This window comes from Cebidichthys violaceus, unplaced genomic scaffold (assembly GCF_023349555.1).
Source record: "Cebidichthys violaceus isolate CVI_PGR_0920_01 unplaced genomic scaffold, fCebVio1.0.p SCAF_26, whole genome shotgun sequence".
Taxonomy (NCBI): domain Eukaryota; kingdom Metazoa; phylum Chordata; class Actinopteri; order Perciformes; family Stichaeidae; genus Cebidichthys; species Cebidichthys violaceus.
This window is the reverse complement of record NW_027176439.1, coordinates 3,789,878-3,810,186: the sequence shown is the minus strand read 5'-3', so window position 1 is coordinate 3,810,186 and position 20,309 is coordinate 3,789,878. Positions and strand designations below refer to the sequence as shown.

Below are 20,309 nucleotides of genomic sequence, written 5' to 3'. Positions count from 1 at the left end.
AACGGATCAAGTAAAGGGTGTTCAACAAAGAGCAGCAGAACGTCTAAACACCAGAGAATAGTGAACAGAAAACAAAAAGAACCATGAAGTGTGTAAAATAACAGCAGGCACAAAATACAGGTCTACGAGCAAGAATGTATGCAGTGTGGTGAAAGTAAACACAAAGTATTTTGCTGATTAAATTTTTTTTTTAAAAACTGGTAAATGTGGCCAATTAAAATCATTGTTTTAAATGAAGTTGATTGAATTATTTTCTTCTAATGTTATTTAGAAGTGTTATTTCCGCGAGTTGGAATTTGTTTTCCCGCGTGGACCGCCTGACGCTGAAAATTATGCTTTGCAAATAGTCCACCGCGTCCTGTATTCGCTGTGTGGCGCTACAGAACACGCGCAAACATGCATTATGTTGCTCCATATCAAGTGTAAACCAAATCTTGTAAAACTCATGTAAATCGGATGCCGTTTGTCAGAAAACGCAGATTTCCTTTCGCCAGCAGGTGGCACTGTGAGTATTAGTGAAAATGAGCTTGTAGACATCCTCAGGCCATGAGTGTTATCAAGCATGGGAAGTTTAGGACCGTTTGGAACAAGTTACATAAGCTTTCTTGATGGGGAATCACGTAAAGTAGCCGCCCGTTGCGGCTAAGCCATTCAACCAAACGTAAAGCTTTTAACCATTTTTAATCACAAAGGTTCTCAGATTGTAGGCTACTGACCACATTTGAAGAGGATCAGACACATTCCCTAGGAGGAGTTCGTTAAAGTATAGCGACTACAAATGGACAAAAAAATCTATCAAAAAATAACACAAAAATCAAAATTGCCGACTTCCAGTATGGTTTAGAGCATGGCCCCAAGAGACTTTTCTTGAATGAAGGTGATGCAAGTTTCAATCACACTGGCCAAACTTCTGGTCCACTGGAGAGTGTCTGACCAAAAGGATGTTTGGGAGTATTTCCTTGCCCACTGGAGAGTGGTGATATAGTGAATATAATATAGTGAATTTTATGTTGTGTTTTTAGACGAGGATATCTGTTATTGTCACTGTAAAGACACCTGAAAGCCTTGGAAGAAGGTCTCTCTAGTGTTCATCTTCCAAAGAAATACTTTGATGACACTTTGTAATTGTTCACGACCAGATGTGTATTTTAATCACAGATTTCCACTTTTATTTGAGTGAACCGTGTTCAATACTGCCTATGGTTCACATTGAACTGTATATACTGCTGAGATATAGCCAGTTTGATGAGTGACTAAATGTGTCATTATGCACATAGTTACATACAGATTAATGACCGACCACATTCCTCTCCTTTTCCTCAAAAAGCAAATACCACATGACCAAACAAAGACCTTTTCAATGTTATGAAACGGCCAACATGTCAATACAAGGGAGCGTAATGAGGAGGCTCTGGTTGGAACAGTCAGGCTACTTATTCACAATCTTAAACTCATAGCATTATTTTAGTGCCATTTGAAGAAACTCAGTAAATTAGTTCACAAATGGAATAAACTTTGAACTTAATAGTATCTATTTTTAGCAAAGCTTCAACAATAAAATATATATATATATATATATAGATATATATATATATATATATATATATATATACACATATATATATACACACACACACACACACACACACACACACATATACTGGATACAATCCAGTTGCTCGGGTGAATTCCATACAAACTGGTTGACTGTTTCTTTCTCATCATGCCGAAACAAAATCGACCATGGAATCCTTTCCTCCGCTCTGGTGGCACTTGTGTAACATTATGTATAATAAAAATGTTATTGAAATGTCCTTGTAACATATTTTTGCAATATAGATTAATGAATAATCTAAAGAGTGGAATAAATTGGTAAAAATATGCATAAACTGTGTGTCCTTTGCTTTTAACTCGAAACTGGAAATAAATGTATCTTAGTAATTTGTAATATTCATGATGAAGCATCTTCAATGTCATAAGGCTTTCCTTGCTAAATTTGAGACTGATCAACTGGCTAGGAGGAGTAAATAAAAGTAGAAAATGTGACATTTCCTTTTGCCAGTAGGTGGTGCTGTGAGTTATTGAAGATTTTGGCATTGGAATATGCTCATTCTTAAATTAGCATCATGCATATGTATTTTTTTGCAGATTGAATAATGTACCTTGGAGTTATAACAACTTTATTGTTCATGGCAAAGGAGGCAAAATGGCCGCCACGTCAAGGTTCTTCCAGGAAAACTCACCAATTTATAACTTTAAATTTATAAAAATAACTTTTCATCACAAAGGCCTGAAGAGCATCCTGACCAAATTTGAGGTTGATCTCATGAATTCTTTAGGAGGAGTTCATTAAAGTACAAAGGCTGAAAACTGCAAAAAGTGACAAAAAAGTACAACATGGCGGGTTTACTGTAGCGCCCCCTAGTGGTTGAATGAAATAAAAATGTCAGGGTATGTTACAGGATGCGATGTGCACATAAGCTGCAAATTTGGTGAGTTTAGGACAAATGGTTGAGAAGTTGTGTATTTTGATATATAAGCCACACCCCTAAGAATTTTATTGGTCCATATCTTGTAAACGCAAAGAGATATTAAAACGCTTTTGATAACTTTTGATGATGTAGATCCAATAATGATTCAGAGCAAATTAGGTATCAATCAAAATCAGCGTGTAGGAGAAGTTTGCAAAAATTGCGGAATATGTTTAAGGATCTGAGAGGCTTCTTTGTAGATCTAGAGGAGGTGGACATGCGTGTTGAATTTCAAGTAAATCGGACATACTGGCTGAGGGGCGTCGCCGGTCCAAATTCTAGGAGGCGCTAGAGAGACATTTATTTACACACAAATATGCAACCTATATCTATATATATATATTCACCAGGCCTGACAAGTGTGCAAAATTTGGTGAGTTTTTGAGTATGGCAAGTCTCCCAAATATGCGCTCGATGTACTATGTGTATTTGAATTTCAATAGGGCCTTCGCGGCCCGACGTTGTCGGTTGCTCGGGCCCTAATAAAATTATTTGTATCAGTATTTATTATATGAAAAAGGAAACAGCAGGGATTGTTGCTGTCTGGGCTCTATGAGCATCAAAAGCTCAAGGGACCTTCGGCTCCATCTGTCGTCATTGTGGCTTTATTGCAGCTGAAAGCATCCAGGACATGACTCCATCCAGGCTCAACCTTCTTCCAAGACTTCATTACCATAATGAAATTCACTTAAGGGACTCAAACAGATTACATTTCCGCTTCCACAATTTCTTTTTTTTCCCCAAGAATTAGAGTTAAATGGCTAAATGGGCACCGCAGTCTTGTTGTCTGCAGTTAGTTTTGCCTGTTTAGTGGCATTACGTGATGGAAGCGCACATTCAAACAATGAGGACTGAGCATTACTGGCAGGCCGCAGGGAACCATAAATCTAATGTTGGAGGGGGGCTCTGTCTTCAGTGAGCTGTCAGTGGCCAGACTCCTCTTCATTAATCAGGAGGAGCTCAGTGTTGGAAAAGGTTCGGAAAACTCCTGTTAGTTTCCTGCTGACTGGACGAGACATTAATCATTACTCACTGAGGATTGTGTGTGACGCAAACCTGTGATTTGGTGATCCCAAGTGGTCTGGTTTGGTTTTCTATACTTGTTTGCTTTCTGCTCTAAAGACTTTGCAGTTACAACCTGTGGGTTAAGACCAACCTATTCCAAGATCAGTTCAAGATCCTTTCAAGAGTGAGGCACGTGTAAACCAAATTCCACAACAGGTTTTTCACAATTTGTTCAATTTAGAAGGGTGTTTTTTGTATTCTAATCTTAACTTTCTCGTACTCTTATTTTGGTTCGGTGGGCTTGTCCGTGTGTTCTAAGTCAGACGCTTTCTAACTTCATGTAACTGTGGTAATGACCAGCGTGAACACGATGAATGCCACCTGTGAAAACATGAGGGCGCGTTCACGAAAAGCAGCGGAGTTAAGGAACCCGCTAAAGCCAAGGACTAGGGGGAAATAATGAGTGCCGTTATAGCCGTGTCACCTGACGGTCGCACTGTCGAGAAAAGAAAAAAATTGTTCAATATGAAAAACGTCTTGCCACAGCAAGGCGATGGATGACTGCAACGAGATCCAGTTGTTAATTGTGTTATAGAAAATCCAAAATACGAGAAAATCGGTGGATGCGGCAAGTTCTCTTAAATCAATCCTACAAGCCACTTAAGATCGACCAAAGTCGTTAGGATTATTTGTCTAGAAAACATGAATGTCTCTGCAATAGTTTGTGCTAAATCATTTAGTATATGTTGCAGTTTTTCCACTGGATAAAGAAAACGTCAGGTGATCACCAAAGAGAGTAGGACTCAGAGAACCAAGAAAGTCTGTACAAAATTATATCCATCCCATTATTTTTGAGAGATTACATTCTGGACCAAAGTGGTGGACCCTGCCATCCCTCGAACCATGTTGTTAGTGTGACTAAAAACCAGTTTGAATAGATTTAAAGAGACAACTGGAAGTCAAATCCTAGACTTCAAGAGGCTGGACTCAAGAAGTGCAGTCATGCATGGTGATAAGTGACCAACAGCCACAGGTATGACACTCACTACTTCTTCCCTTCCTCTAACTGCATCCAATTTTGCTCTTAGCCCACATCTTTCCCTGTGTGCACAGATGTGGCCTTGTTCCAAACAGCTCTTATCAAGACCCCTCATTTGCTTCCTGGATCCCACAAAAAAAAAAAACAGAGGGACAAAACTCATTTGGACAAAAAGAAGGGATGCATTAGGCTTTGGCCTTAAGCCACCCTGTCAGAGGGCCAGGATCGCCGACTGTCTCCCCCATTTGTCTTCGACTGTGCCCTGCATAAGCTGGGGCCAAAGTGGAAGAGCCAAGCTAGTGTGTTGAATCTCTACACATCAGAAAGCAAAGAACAAAAGTAAAGCGGAAAGGAATTGGATAAAGACTCTAACAATGCTCTGGCGAGAAAACAACCATTTCAATTCCTCAATAAAAAAAACAATGCTGAGCATTTCCTTTTGGCAGTTGACAAAACATCTTTAACGGAGCACATTTGTTTGTTTTTTTACAGTTGCTAGGAGTCATAACTAGTAAGAAGAGGGGATAAAGACAGACCACATCATATTGTTTAGGATCTGTCTTTCGCTTTAAGCCAACTACTTTACAGCCAGATGGATTTGGTTCTGAATAGAAACAGCAGGGGCAGCTTTGGACGAAGACGCGCCAGGGATTTTTCTTTTCCTGCCAGCTCATGCACCGCAGCGCCCGCTAACAAGTGCAGAATAGATGAATGGCTCTTTTATGCGTCTTTCCTCATCTGGCGAGCCAGGTTAGCGAGGAGGCAAGTGCGTGTGTGCGTACATGCACAGATGTGTGTGTTGTCGCCGGATGGGATCAAGAAGGCCAGATTTTTTTTTTTTTTTTTTGTCGTATAGTATCCCAGGTAATGGAGGGGACAGACAGAGAGACGGACATCTCTATTCAACACGGAGAACAAAACGTCTCACATCTAGGTATGTCAACACCCACAATGCTTTGTTATTCAAGGCAACAGAGAGACCGAGAAGTGTGACTAATGCATGAATTGAAAAGAGCCTCGTCTTCTTACACACTTTGTTAACACCTGTTCTCCACTGCAAGGACTGAAGCCTCAGCCCACTGTGAGGAAACTACTTAACAGACACTCCGTTCAGCTTAAGTTCTTGGCTCAGTTTCATCCATTTGTGATGTTTGAATGTCAGCATTGAGAGATTCTCCATCTGTCTGACAATGTGTGTGTTTTTTGTCTCAGTGTCCTACCTCCTGTCCTTGTTTCCGCACACCAGCAGGTGAGGAGGGCTGTCTCTCAGGTTGATGCAAGTGAAGTCTCCCAGCGAGTCGCCGACGGATGCCACAGGTTTGCCCGTCTCTAGGCTGTAGACATGGATCTGAACAAGCAAAAAACACACATAAACATCAATCATTTTAAGGTCTTCAATTCAGCCGACCTCCAAATGCACAACCACCAAATGTTGAAGCGATCATCATCACCATGGAATACAGTGTTGATGTCTATGGGCAGACTTCATGCAGACAATTGAAAAGGATTTGCACAACCAAATATTTTAAAAAAAAATCATTTCATTTGACTACTTCATGACTTTTTGCCAACAAAATTGTGTGAAAAAGGGCTACAATTCTTCTACAAAGTCTGCCCTTTTACCCTTATAGTCAGTGTTTCATTACAATTCATAATTTAGGAGATTTGTGTGTATAAGATTCAATAAAAACAATGTTCTTCTTTAACTTACTCAAATAAAAGTCATTACCTTTTGTTAAAACTCCCAATTAAGCAATTTGCATTAAGCACATTTAAATTTGCTCTGATTCTTGTTTCCTTTCCTACCTGCTAATTCTCTGCAAATTGCACAATTAAAAACTATTTGACAATATTGGATTTTGTTTATCATAAAAAAAGACAAACACAGTTAACTAAAGTGAAGCTTTGCCAGTTAATTAAAAGCAAAGCAGCACATACGTTTTAAATCTGGGGACAAAATTAAAAATAAATCAACCTGTGGGCATTCTTCAATTACTGACTGAGATGCACTCCATTGCCTCTGGCTCAATGGCGGCAACAAACTTTCTTCATACAAACTACAATGATGTCATCTGGAGCCGGCCTAATTGGTCAATTAGTGGCTGGTGTTTTCTCATCCAAATGAGACGGAACAAACAGGATAACCGCCAGGCAAAACTGTCTTTGAATAATTAAAACGATTAAGAAATTAAACCGAGGCGGGAGGGAGAGAGAGCCAGAAGGTAGACAGGAAGAGAGCAGGATGGAGAGACAGCGACGACGATAAAGGAGTTTGACTGAAGGTAAAAAAAAAAAGTCAGACATGATGTAAGCCTCGAGGAGGTGCCAGCAGTTTTTGTGTGTCCCTTATTTGGGCCAAGCAGAGCTTTAATTGTGCACCACCCTGGGGCAAAGCCCAAATCACACTGGACTTTGAAATGACAGCTTGATAGGATTTGGACAGCGGAGGAGAGGGTGGGGGGGTGGTGCTGAAATCAAGTTCAACCTGCTGTTCTCGATGAATCTTTACAGCTTCTGGACGATATCTTTTATTAAATATCTGTCCACCTCGCTCGCTAAAATGAAGCGACGTCGCAGAGGGAGGCAGTTGGGCCGCTTTGTGATTATAAAGGGGGCCGTTTAGAGACCACGGCGGTGCGCTTTGAGGAATATTAATCATGAGCAGGACAACGGAGGAGCTGTTAGGTTAATGCACTTGCTGGAGCACCAGTGAGGCTCGCAGACAAAGAAAACTCTAATGGCGGCTTGTAACTGGATGTTAATGTAATTACTCCCTTTGCTTTCAAAAAGATGAAACATTAGGCAATCGCTGCTTCACTTTTGAGAAAAAACCTTTCATGCTGCTTGTGTTGTCGAACGCATTTGTCCAAAAATCGCAGAATTCGGTTTGGTTTTGAATCGATCTTAAGTGGAATATCAAACAGCAGGAACACGGAGGGCCAAGTGTCGGAAGTGTTTCACACCAACCAAAGACTCCGCAGACTGTTGGTGTTCCGTGGCCCATGACTCCCCCCTCCCTGTCACACACAAACACCCACGTCTGAAACAAATACGGATTTAGAGCTACATTGGGATTAGACACCATGTGGACAAACAGAGATTAGCGCATTGGACCAGATGCGTGATAATGGCAGGTGGTTGTGGTTTGGAGTAATTTTTGGGAGTGCATCACCCAACAAGGCAGAGCAGCATCTCAAAACTGGCTTAAGTACATTAAGCCAGTTTTGAGTTGCATTATTTTGTGTATTTCCAAAGTTGTAGAGAAGTTTGTGTGCAGCTGTATTTGATTTCTCCCCGGACAAAACAAGGAGCTAGTAAGAAAGGAACCCGAAAACTAGAAACCAAACCACCAGGTAGTTCTGTTGTGCTGCTCGGCTCATTAGTGGTTTGTTCAACAAAGGCAAAATGGATCAAATAAAGTCAGGAGACACCTTAGTGTCATCCACAAGACAAATGAAAGCACATGCTGGAATTGTAACATCCTGAAACAGCAGCATCCATGTGTCAGAGACTCATGAAACTCCTACATCTCGACGTTACCACCCTCACTCCCCAACCTCTGCTGTGGTTTTTCTAGGAAGCGAGCCTGATGGTCTCCTGATGGTCTGATGTCTTGATCCTGATTTGGGACAATACCTCGATCCATCTTTCGCATCTCTACGCATACCATCTACGAGCCCCGTCGACATCAACCCGTTCATTCAGCCTGCCATGCGTCCAACCGGCCTTCTGAACTTCAGGAGGTGGGAGGACGACAAGGTTTTTCTGACAGCACTTGTGGCGCATCCACTGCAGCGGACGGATTGGTTTGCCAGCGGAGATGCCAGCTTGAGTTGACAGCCCAGCCACGGGTTGGGTGTTTGCCTGGGTGCCCCCCGGTCCACTGGCAAGAAGGTGGCGAGTAGTAATGAGGATCTGGAGACTGGCTCCGGCCACACACACGGCCACACACACGGCCACACACACACACACACACACACCAACTGACAAACGCCAACAAAAGATGGGGGGGGGGGGGGGGCTAGGAGACAAAGCCACAAACTAAATGATAACGCAAGCCAAAATATGATAAAGAATCTTCTGTATCATCGACACAAAGCGACGTTTGTACTTTAAGCTGGCAGCAGATTTTTTGACGAAGTGATCACCGCTGAGCGCGAATCAAGTAAAACAAAAACACGACAATATGGTCGAGTTCATGCAAGTCACAATGCTGTAAATGAAAATGCTTCACTCATCTGTGAGACACAAAAGGTGTGAGATGACTTTCTAGGAAGTCATATTGACAGATTTTAATGAAGCATATGTTTTCTTACGAAAAGGCCACATCACCGACGGCTGCAGCCAATTCATGCTTTGTCTCCTCCGCGGTGTGAAATTGCTGTTAGGAGGCGTGATGAGAGTGACAAACAGGTTAATTACATTTGTGATATGTTTTAATTAGCAAGAGAAGTATGCTAGTCATGAATTGGCATAATTAGATGAGAGTTTGGGCTAAGATCACCATGGAAACAATAAAGTTTGAAAGACTTTGTTTCTGTACCGCAAATAAAATGAATCAAATCTAGAATGCAAAGTGTACAAGGAAAGGAACTGCTGCTTTTTATCCTCAACGTGGGAAATTTCAACGCTGAAGACAAAAAAAAATGATAAATTCAGTTTGAGTCTGAGATTGGTCCAAATCTATTTGCATATGAAAATGAACGTAAAATGTTTAATTGGGTTTTATTGAGATGAGGTTTCAAAACGAGGAAAAACTGCCACAAAATTCTTAACACATAAGAGGAACATTAAAAAGAACATTAGAATAATTGGATTATTCTTCCATCTATGATAAAACGTATTAATAAGTATGATGAGTATTTTTCCATTATTGATCATTGATTAGGCATGTTGTCTATAAAATGTCAGTAAAAAGTTCAACCATCGATCCAAAACCCAAAGACATTTTAAATGACATTTAAAATGACATAAAAGAAAAAACGCCACTTCTTAGAAAACGCTTTGAATTTATTTCTTTAATTAACCGACTATCAAAATAGTTGCCAGTTGTTGTCTTTTGCCATTGTAATCGAATAATCCACAATTCATTTCAGCTCTAAATTAAATCTAGTAAATCTAATATAGGCAGTACAGTGAAATAGTTTCAGGAACTACGAATGAGATGCACTCATTAAAAGAAATGCATTTTTCTCTTCTCACTCTGTACCTGTAACCTCAAAACCATCTCGACTACGAGTGTCTTTCTAGTGAACTGGATGAGGATAACATAAACAGCAGATCGATTTCTGCCTCAGCGTGACTTTGTTTTGTCACGGTAAGACGAGGCCGACGTCTCCCTCGCTGCTGCTGCTGCTGCTGCTGCTCTCTCCTTGGTCCACTATGTGGTGCTTTAGCTCTGCCTCTCACTGCATCGTCTTTTAACAGGGGTGATGTCAGCGGAGAAGCTCTGCCAAAAACCCGTCTACAACAAACAGATTGCTGGGGGCGCGCGCGCACGCACGCACACACACACACACACACACACACACACACACACACACACACACACACGGCGACTAACATCTGCCTTTTTTTTTTTTTTTTTTTTTTTAAATGAAAAACATCATCTCGGGATGCAGCAGCTTTCTTTATCCTTTGTTCGATCCGAGCTTTAAAGCGCGGCGGCTCCCGCAGAGCCGCCTCCTGATCCCGACAGAACGGCTCGTCTCGTGGCTCTTTGAGCCGTCTATGTAAAGGCTCAAGAGTCAATTAGGAGCGCGGGGTCCTTAGTAACACGGTATTATTAGAAGCAAACAGATGCAGCTCGGGGAACAAAAGTTTATCAAAGTGCCCTTAAAGGCTGTAGTAATTAGGAGCAGGGACCAATGAGGGCATGTCGCTATTTACGCAAGCTATGTCTGCTATAAAGCGATCCCCCACGGGTACATGGCATTCATCTCTGAGGGGACACGATAGTGATCACGCCGTCAAGAGACCCCGTCTACATTTACACACTAGAGGACGACCTTTGTTTGCACTGCATCTAAAATTTAAACTAGACTAGGGCTGCAACTAACGATTATTTTAACAATCGATTAATCTGTCGATTATTTTTTCCGATGAATCGGCGGGGAAAAGGCGAGTGAATAAAAACGTGTCTTTAGTCTTGCAAACTATACCACCCCTTGCTTTACTACCGTTATTAACGAGCTAACGCTAACTTGTCAAGCAGGATAAGGAGTAAACAGCAGCACCAGGAGAGCTACTGGTGGGACGTTACGTTCCTCACTTCAAAGCGGAACAACAGTAGGATTCTGTAGTGACTTAACCTGCTGTTGAACTCCCTTCCTCCTCCTCAAGGACTCCAACATGTTTACGTTTTAGGTGCTGAATCATCACCGTGGTGCCGTGTCGCTTTTGCATATCTTGCAATTAACACACTTTTTCGATGTATTTAGTGTGAAATGCTGCCACACCTTGGATGACTTCGGTCGTACTGATTAGTCTTGCTTCGCCGTGTGTTTCAGAACAACGTTACGGGTCTCTCCGATGGTCTTTCCTCTACCTCAGCTCTCAACTGAAATTTGTTTTTTATACTCAAAACATCTCCGTGACTTATTGAGTGGCGTAATAATCGTGCGACGCAACGAATCGATAATGAAATTCGTTGCCAACGCTTTTAATAATCGATTTTAATCGATTCGTTGTTGCAGCCCTAAACCAGACTTAATGTAACTAAAAAGTGTGCTCCATATTCAAAAGGCAGGAGGAATAGTTTCTCTAAAAAAGGAGTTTAAATCATGAGGACAGGGAAGATTTATCTATAAGCCAGTGATTAAACTCACGATGGCCTGATGCCAAAACATCTGCCCTCACTGCTCTGCTCTACATGAATTGTATTCCTTAAAAAAAAAAAAAAAAAAAAAAGAAATCATGCATCATTCTATTTGAGCAAACCATTTTTTTTCATTAAGCACCTGTTGAGAGCACAAGTGACCTTGTTAACTCTTTTGGAAACCTTTCATGCCAATTAGCAAGGTCTGGGTAGAATGTTTTTATTTTTAATAATACATCTAAAATCCAGCTGCACAGTTCCGAGGCTTTGCCATCTACTTTGTCAACATTCAAGGTTGGGTTTATGGTTATTTGTCTTCCGGGGACTTTTCAATTCCAGAAAGCATAAAAGAGGCCTTGATACAGTTCCATCAATGCCATTAACACACAAACACCAGAGTGCTGTTCACAATGGACTCGAGATAATCGTCACGGTATAAAGTAGCTCACCGTTGGTTTGAACTAGTCCCAGCCTTCCAAGGGGTTCATTCGTGATCTAGGATCCGGCGCTGCTTTGTGAAGCCAGAATTCTACCGCGTTTCTACCAAAATGTCTAATTGAAAGGTGAATTGAGAGTTTATGAACCTTGCGGTGCAAATGAAGCGACACGGGGAGGAGATGGGGTCATGAACGCAGACTTAGAACTCCTCTTTTAAGCCAAACCGTTTCTATTTATGTTGGTTTTCGCTTGTTTTCTGTATCTCATATTGATCTGTGTCTCATATTAATGTAATTGCGATGTATTCTGAACCGAGTGACCGAGCCCACCTTGTTTCCCCCGTCGTGCATGGCCCAGCCCGTGCGCTTCACTCCGAATGCAACGTGCGAGTCAGCGGCGTCCAGACAGGTGACAGGATGACCGTAGACCGAGTGGAGCGTCCGTGGCTCCTCCTCCCGGGGGTCCAGCAGGTGCACGGCCTCTCCGGCTGCCAGAGCCGCCAGCGGGCACTGCTGCCCTCTGCCTGGCACCAAAACCAGGCTCTCTACCTGCCATGCAGACGAGATGGAGGCAATAAGTAGTATTCTTTTTGTATTTTCTTTTATTTATTTAACAAAACTCTCCTTTATTCTCCACATCCGAAGGTGATATCTTTAAATGTTTTAAAGCAAAAAGACATTCAATTTACAATCCTATCTGAGAAAAGCAGAGCGTCCTCATATTTGAGAAGAGTGGAACCCACAAAATGTTCTGCATTTTGCATAATAAACAACTTCATCAACTAATTAATTGACTCATCATTTCAGCACTTAGACAACTTCTTGCCAGAAACTGAAATGCCACAAAATGTGGAATAAGTCAAGAGTTAACGGGTAACTTCGGTAACATTTTCAACCTGGAGCCTATTTCCCCGTGTTTGTGTAAGTCTGCAGCGCTGTCCTTCAATCCTTTGGACCAACCAAAAAAAAAAAAAAAATGTTGTCCCCATTAGTCACTTGGAAACAAGAACAAAGGAAAATAGAGGGTTGAAAGGGTTAAAAAGGTTGAAAAATATCAAAATCACCCTCTAAATGCTTCCGCCCATATTTCGCATGAAAAAGGAGGAAGCAAGGGGGAAACGTGTGAAGCACAGCCTGTTAATTAACACATTAACACATGGAGCCGTTCATACATGTGAGGAATCAAACTCTCTTACAGTCTTGGGTAGCCGAGCCTGGCAGAGCGTTCTCCAGTAGCCGCGATCGTCGGCGCCGACCAGCCGAACGTCTGGCCCAGCGGCGGAGCCCAGGGTGGGACCGTCGGGGCTCAGGGCCAGCGCCTGGATCCCCCCGGGGCTCTGGTAGTGATGGACGGGCTCTCCACCGGTCTCTGTGCTCCACAGGTCCACACAGCCTGTAACACAAAGACGGTGAAACGCAGTCAACCAAGTACCTTAATGACGGCACTGAGGCAACAAGCATTCTCAGTCTGATCATTGAACACCACACACACACACACACACACACACACACACACACACACACACACACACACACACACACACACACACACACACACACACACACCCACCATCTTCATAAGCAGCAGCAGCCACTGCTCTGTTGACCTGGACGTGGCTGACGTGAGGCCTGGGGTTAGAGTTGGCCGAGAGGCCGTTGATCTTCAGGAAAGAGGCTGTCGAGTCCCAGTGCAGCGTGTCCCACAGCCTCACATCACCAGACGTGTACCTGCGGACACAAACGAGCGAACGCCGTTCAAATATTTAGCTTCGCACAAAAAGGCCGACGAACAGAGCTGAAGAACTGTTGCCCATTTCTCCATCGCGGGCTGACAAGTTTGTCTCGGCGAGAATACCTGACGTCACCCTCTCACCACTGAATCATTTCCCCTCTCACGCCTCCCTCCTTTTACTCACTCGGACTTGTTGTTAGTTGGTTTGTTGTCCGTTCTTTGTTGCATGATCTTTCCAGGATTACAGGGGTGTTGTTTGGGCGGAACGAGGCAGAACATTTCGACCCTTATTAGTGGTTGTTTGTGGGGAGGCTCTGCGGCAGGAAGTGAAGCGGTGCGTTCACTGGAATTAAGTCTGTAGCTTTTTATACGCAGTCATAAAACTTTAAATGTATGACCGTCTTAATTCACTCACAAAGAGATTTGAAGCAAAACAAATTTAAGCAATTATTAAAAAAAAAATATATTAATCAGTGCTTCTTTTTTATATTAGTGCTGCTTAATTGCTCGATTGTTTCATAGTTTGCTTTTTAAAATGACAGAGAAAAGTTCCTAAAACATTGTCGATGAAGACGTAGCGAGCGTGAAAAGGGAACGCAGCGCCCCACCGTGCTAATTTATTTGGTTCACTGTCGTGAAGAGTCGAGTCAAATTCTCATATTAGAGAAGCTGCAACCAGCAAGTGAGTGTTTTTCTTCCCGACAACAACTGACTGATCGTTGACTGTTGTCAAATCATCTTCTGTCAATCCACAAACTGATTCATTCATTCATTCATTGTTTGTTTCAGCAATGGTTGAGACGGACAAAGAAACACCTGGTTGGTGCTTTAGAGCTGAAACTGTTAATTAACCGAGTAGTTGATTGACGATAACTGATTGCTTGATTCATATTTCACATAAAATTACAACTTTTCTTGTTCTATTTTCTCCGGTGTGGCTTTTCTCTGTTAGACTTCACAGTGAAGTGATTTAGTTTTGTTGGTCGGGCAAATAAAGTCCTTTTTTTTTTTTTTTTTTTTGCTATTATCTGAAATTTTCTGAATTTAGAAAATAATCAGCAGATCAATTGATGATGAAAATGATGGTTAGTAGCAGCACTAGAAGCCAGAAAAAAGATTTTTCTCTCTCTCGAAAATAAAGATAGTTTAAAAAAAAAAGAAAGAAAAGCCTTTTCTCTTTTTATATTTATATTTGTACAGAGAAGGCCTTCTGAGTGCCTGTTGGTAAACCATCAGGAGTCTTATTAATCCAACCAGTGGCTCACAGTCTACTCAGTGATTGTTAAGTTTGCATCATTTATACAAATGTCTCAGAACTTGTGCAAATGATATATAAATGTTGAATACTACAAGTAGCACAAGTAAAGTCACACAACCCCTTATCCTATCTCCCCCCCCCCCCCCCCCCCATAGGCTTCTGTTCTCCCTCTCTTTCCCTTCGCTCTTCAAGTCAATGAGTTCTCACTGTGGGGGCCGACAAACTGCCAGCGTTACCACCTCCACAGATACCATCATGTCTGAGCAAGTATCCGCCTCGCAGCCAGAGTGTGTGACACAGTGACAGCAAGTGTGGGAGAGGGTGTACGTGTGTGCGTGTGTGTGTGTGTGTGTGTGTGTGTGTGTGTGTGTGTGTGTGTGTGTGTGTGTGTGTGTGCGGCTGGCATCGCGAGGTTTGGCAGGAAGCAAACAATAGGAATACACACTTTGACTTAATTGGTACATCACCTCAACGCCGACTAGCAACAGGATGATGATCGCTGAATCTCATCCAAGCACTTCGTCAAAACTTTGAATGCGCCGGAAACTTTAGTGCACGGAAGGAGACCACGGCGTCCTCCACGCAGGAGCCTCCCCGGGTTCGGCTCCGCGTGACTCCAGGAGGCGCCGGGTTAACGAGACATATTGCCTTTCAAGTGCCAAATCTCATCCCGCCAGTTTTCCTAATTAAGATTTTGCGGATGCAATTGAATCACTCGTGATTACTCTTAACTGCTATTGATTTGTTTCTCGTTAAACAAATCCCAGTACTTTCACTTAGATAAATGACCTTTTAGGTACCAATGACGGGGAAAGTATTGATGTTGTGAATTTGTTAATAGGTAGAAGGAGGACTCATGAGTACGTCCACATTTTGCAAAGAGCTTTTAACTTCACGGGACTGTTTTGGTGCGGCGTGTCCTACGTCTGCTAACCCGAAGAGATGCAAACAAAAGCGTGTTCTCCGACGGGACCCGGCAGGACTGAGGGGAATCTAATCACATCGCTCCCTGGAGACGCCGCAGGTCTCCGTGCGGGCAGTCCGTCACGCTCCTCTGGGCCGCGCAATCTGTCACCGTCTCAGCACAGTGATTTCAGGTTCGCTTTACACTAACCAACTACTGCCATCAGTAGAGCCAGTAGTAAGAGTATATAAATATGTGACAATACGCATCAGTGATCTGAACACTGGATCAACTCAATGCAATCGATAATAACTTCCATTGGGTGATTTTTGGGGATGTGGTGGAAGGTTGAACTTGTCTTTTTATGGTTTCTTCTTTAGATTTAAAATGTTGAAAACTGTTATAAGATCAGTTCCTTCCTGACCCGACATTCTTTATTCTTCTTTTTACTTTATGTGAATAAAGATCTGCTTGTAAAAACATGCATTAATCGTTGTTGTTCTCATTCAAAAGATTATTTAGACTATTTATCTAAAAACCCTTCATCAAAAAGTCACTTTAAAAAGGTTGAAACTTGCAAACAGAGGAGGGATAAATGTAAGAAGAGTTTTGTACACTCTGCTTGTTTCAAATATTGTGAGGATATCGAACATTGAACGCTGTAATGCATCATAACAAGCCGTGATCTCACCGACTCATTACACTCCTGATCCAATAGGGAACGCTCTGAGCTCCGACCTGCTCTGCAGCCGACAACAGGAGGCTGCAGAGCAGTGAGTTTTTGAAAAGGAACAAACATGTTTCTGTAAGTAAACCAAATGGCAATCAAAGATCTTTGCCCAATTTTGTGACCTTTTTCCTCGTGATTTTGTGTTGATGTGGTCTGACTGTCTTCAGGTAAAGCCATGTGTTGCTGCTCACATAAACTACCAAGTTCTTCCTTTTATATTTCAACAATGTCCCTTTTACTACTGCTAGAAAATGTGAAACGCATCCCTCCCAAGAACACAAAAGTTTGGTCGTCATTCAATCAGCGCCTCATGTCTAAATGTGACAGGTTCTTAATCAAACACCATAAAGAAGATTTATACTGACAATTATACGAGAAGATAAAGGGTGACGGAGGATCTATACGAGCTGTCAAAGCTACAGCTGATGTTCGGGAATGTCGGGAGTCCTTGAAACTCACCCAGCCAGGACAAAGTTGTCACAGCTGCTGACGTCACAGAGCACCTTCCCCAGCTCGAACTGCAGCTGGCTGATGGATCCCACTCGATTCTGGACAGAAGACACGACTCTGCTGAAAACACGGTCACATCCACAGTACAAAGACTGACATTTAAAGCCCTGTCTCCGAAAACAAAACCGTACTTTTGATACATTTGTGTTTTGTAGTAATTTTAAGCTAAACTGATGTTTTTTTACAAAACCGAATCAAGTAGTTTTGTACTCAAACCGCCCAAAGAACTTCTGCAGCATTTTTTGAGTTTGTTTTAGTTCATTTTAGAACGTTAACCAGGCTTTTCAGGCTGTTTAAAAATGAGATAGTAGTTTAGTTGTATGGGAATGTAATTCTGTAGGAGACAGGGTTATGCAAGCAGAACCTTATTTAACTAAACTGTAGAGAATAAGAGGTTGGCTTTCAAAATTAAAGAAAAAAAGAGATCTTTGCCATCATGTTACAATCCAATTTTGAATGGTGTATATTGTATTATATTGTAAATTCTAAATACAGTTCAAACTGGAGACATACAGTCCACGGTCTACTGGTGATGTACGGTACATTGTGCACCAGACAAACTCCAGAGCAGGAGCAGGTGATTCTGATTCACCTTCCAGTTGGAGCGCACAGCTCTGGCTGAGTTCCTGCAGTCTCGCAGCGTGCTCTTCCAGCAGGGGGAGTCAGACACGCTGGCATCCTGCTGGTAGCCCTCCGCCGTGCACATCCTGAACCACAGAACGCCGTCCTCTGCGAGGCCTCTCCACGCCTTGCTCACCTGGGAGGAGATTGGGACAGTGAAACGGCTGGATTGAGTCAGCATGAATTACGAGCTTGGTTCACTTAATTTATTTGTGCTTAACGAGCCGAGTGGACTCAGGTCAGCCGCACAACATGTAATTAATTAATCTATACCGGTTAAAGTCACATAAGGGAGTAATGCTGCCATCAGTGAGTCTGCATGTTGGGGGAAGTGCAACTGTGATCCACAACGAAGAACTCTAAAACCTGAGATCAGAGTGCTGCATGAAAATATGAAAATATGATGGGTACACAGATTATAGTCTACTCTTTAAGTTTTTCAATTAAAATTCCAAATGGTCCAGATTGAGAAAATCTCCTTGTGCAAAGGTCCGGAAAATTACAACAATATCTAACTTGCACTATTTAGTGCCACATATATATATATATATATAGTAGTATGTAGTAGTAACGTCTTGTGTAGTCAACAACTGTTAAATCAAATAAAGAAAGTACACATCAATTATATGTTAACAATTATTATTCTCAGTTTTCAAATTGAACTGGATGGATTATAAATAATACATAGAAATACTTAAAGAAATGTTCTTCTCATTTCAAATAATAAATAATAAGATTAAAGAAAAACTGACATAACTGAAACATTGTGCATCTTAAGAGGAAATGGAGCATAGTTACAAAATAATTTCACCTCAGGTTGATAGCAGACCACCTCAAGGTGTCACTTAGAGAGAACCAGGAAATTCTGATGTAGCATTTCAAAATAAAAGCCCTTCAAAATCGCATTCATGAGCTAACTTCAAATCACATTCATGAGACAATTTGTCTAATTTCAGATTAGAGTGACACCTTGAGATGGTCTGCTATCAACCTGAGGTGAAATGATTTTGTAACTATGCACCATTTCCTCTTAATAATCGTCACGTCTCTGAACATATGAGACACACTGGTTTTAAACTGTCCGTGGGAAGAATTAACCTATAAGAGTCTGTTCATTGTTGGTTAAAGACTCTGGTCTCTCTGGTCTCTCTGACCACTTTTCTCTTTTTGGAGAACGTCATGTGAAACAACTTCTCTGACTCACGTAATTATTCACCTTCCCTTCGTTCTCTTTCCTCGTCTCAGCCCCGTGTGTGTAAATCTCACTCGAGTCAGGAAACGTGTCAGAATACCCATATTTGATTGACTGAGCTGCATCACGTGATGTGATGTACAACGCATGTAATTGGTCGTTTTGTTGTTTGTTTCCTGGACCACTGACCGAGTGCCGTAAAGGCTAGAAAAGCTGCGCCGGTTAAAATATAGGCGCTCCGTCAAAATGTAGTAATTCTCAATTATCTATCGGTTTTAGGTCCAGGGTCCGGATACAACGGCGTCTGGGTCCGGATCCGGACCGCAGTCCGCCTATTAGTGACCACTGCTTTATGGCATAGAACCTCATGATATTCTGTGTAGGTAACCCTCTTTTATTGTAATGACAGAGGGATGAAAAAAGGAGTGATAGCACACAAGCTACCATTGCTGCAATGCTATCATGCATCTCTAACCAAGAGGACAAAAACCACCATGAGACATGGTCCCCTCAAAATTGACAAAACAGACAATATGTTGGGGTCTGGCTCCTGTCATTTCACACACAATGAGGAGAATAAAGCCCATTCTTCTCAGTTGTTTGTAATGCAAAGGTCTTGCCAAAGGATTAACCACAGCAGCTTACCTGTGCGCATCGGCCCAGCTCGGTACAGTTGAGGTTTTGGAATATCTTCAGGGCTAACTCGTACGGCAACTCAATGTCAAAGAAGGGAATGTCATTGACTTCATTCTGCAAAAGAAAAGAATTAAAACAGACATTATCTGTCTGTATTTACTTGGTCAACCACCATCCTCCTCCTCCTCCTCCTCCTCCTCCTCCTTCTCCTCCTCATACCAGATCTTGAATGAGTTGGTCCAACAGCTCCTCGTCTTTCTTCATCTTTCTCTTACTGTGCTGCTGCTGCTGCTGTTGTTGTTGTTGTTGTTGTTGTAGGGATGCCCTACACACGTTGGTCATGTTCTGATACTGCCTCTTTCTCCTGGTTCTCTCCTCCTGAATCCGGTCCAGCAGTGGACCGGTCCTCCCATCCAGCAAACTACGTGCAATGGACACATATTCAGGCTCATCCTCTGGCTCTGCTGCAGCTCCCCCCCCTCCACCACCTTTGACACACGCTCCATCCTCGGCGCAGCCCCACTCTTCTTGTTTAGAAGGAGTCCGGGCCTCGTTGAGATTTTCCAAGTTTTCAAAATACCTATTTTTCAAGTCTCTCTGGCCTGACTTACCAGGAACATCCAACGAAGGAGAAGGAGCACAAACAAGTGGCTGCTCGTCTTTACTACTCGTTAATTCTTCTTTCCAACGCTCCCTGAACGCAGCAAGCTCGTCTTCGGCCATATTTCTCAACCATTATTGACAAAATATAACTTTAAAGTGGTATGAAGCGATGTAGTTGGAATTTGTTCGCTATACAGATCAGGAAAGGGACAGCTAGATCGGTTCCGAAGCATAAACAAGCACATGCCCTTCACTGTTAACAGTCCGAAGAGCAACAACGCGCTGCTGTACATT

At 42.3% G+C, this 20,309-nt stretch overlaps 1 protein-coding gene across 3 annotated transcripts in view; it reads right to left on the bottom strand.

Moving 5' to 3' along the window:
- The window catches only part of fbxw8 (F-box and WD repeat domain containing 8), a 28,931-nt gene extending 8,672 nt beyond the window's left edge, over window positions 1-20,259 (bottom strand). For all 3 annotated transcript variants that reach the window (XM_068720936.1, XM_068720937.1, XM_068720935.1), the window contains exons 1-8: window positions 19,632-20,259; window positions 19,422-19,526; window positions 17,556-17,720; window positions 16,913-17,001; window positions 13,400-13,557; window positions 13,026-13,222; window positions 12,160-12,378; window positions 5,796-5,923 (exon numbers count right to left, since the gene is read on the bottom strand). In XM_068720936.1, the coding sequence (XP_068577037.1) occupies window positions 5,796-5,923; window positions 12,160-12,378; window positions 13,026-13,222; window positions 13,400-13,557; window positions 16,913-17,001; window positions 17,556-17,720; window positions 19,422-19,526; window positions 19,632-20,135 (1,565 nt within the window). In that variant the 5' untranslated portion in view covers window positions 20,136-20,259. The remainder of the gene's footprint in view (window positions 1-5,795; window positions 5,924-12,159; window positions 12,379-13,025; window positions 13,223-13,399; window positions 13,558-16,912; window positions 17,002-17,555; window positions 17,721-19,421; window positions 19,527-19,631) is intronic.
- Between the last annotated feature and the right edge of the window lie 50 nt (window positions 20,260-20,309).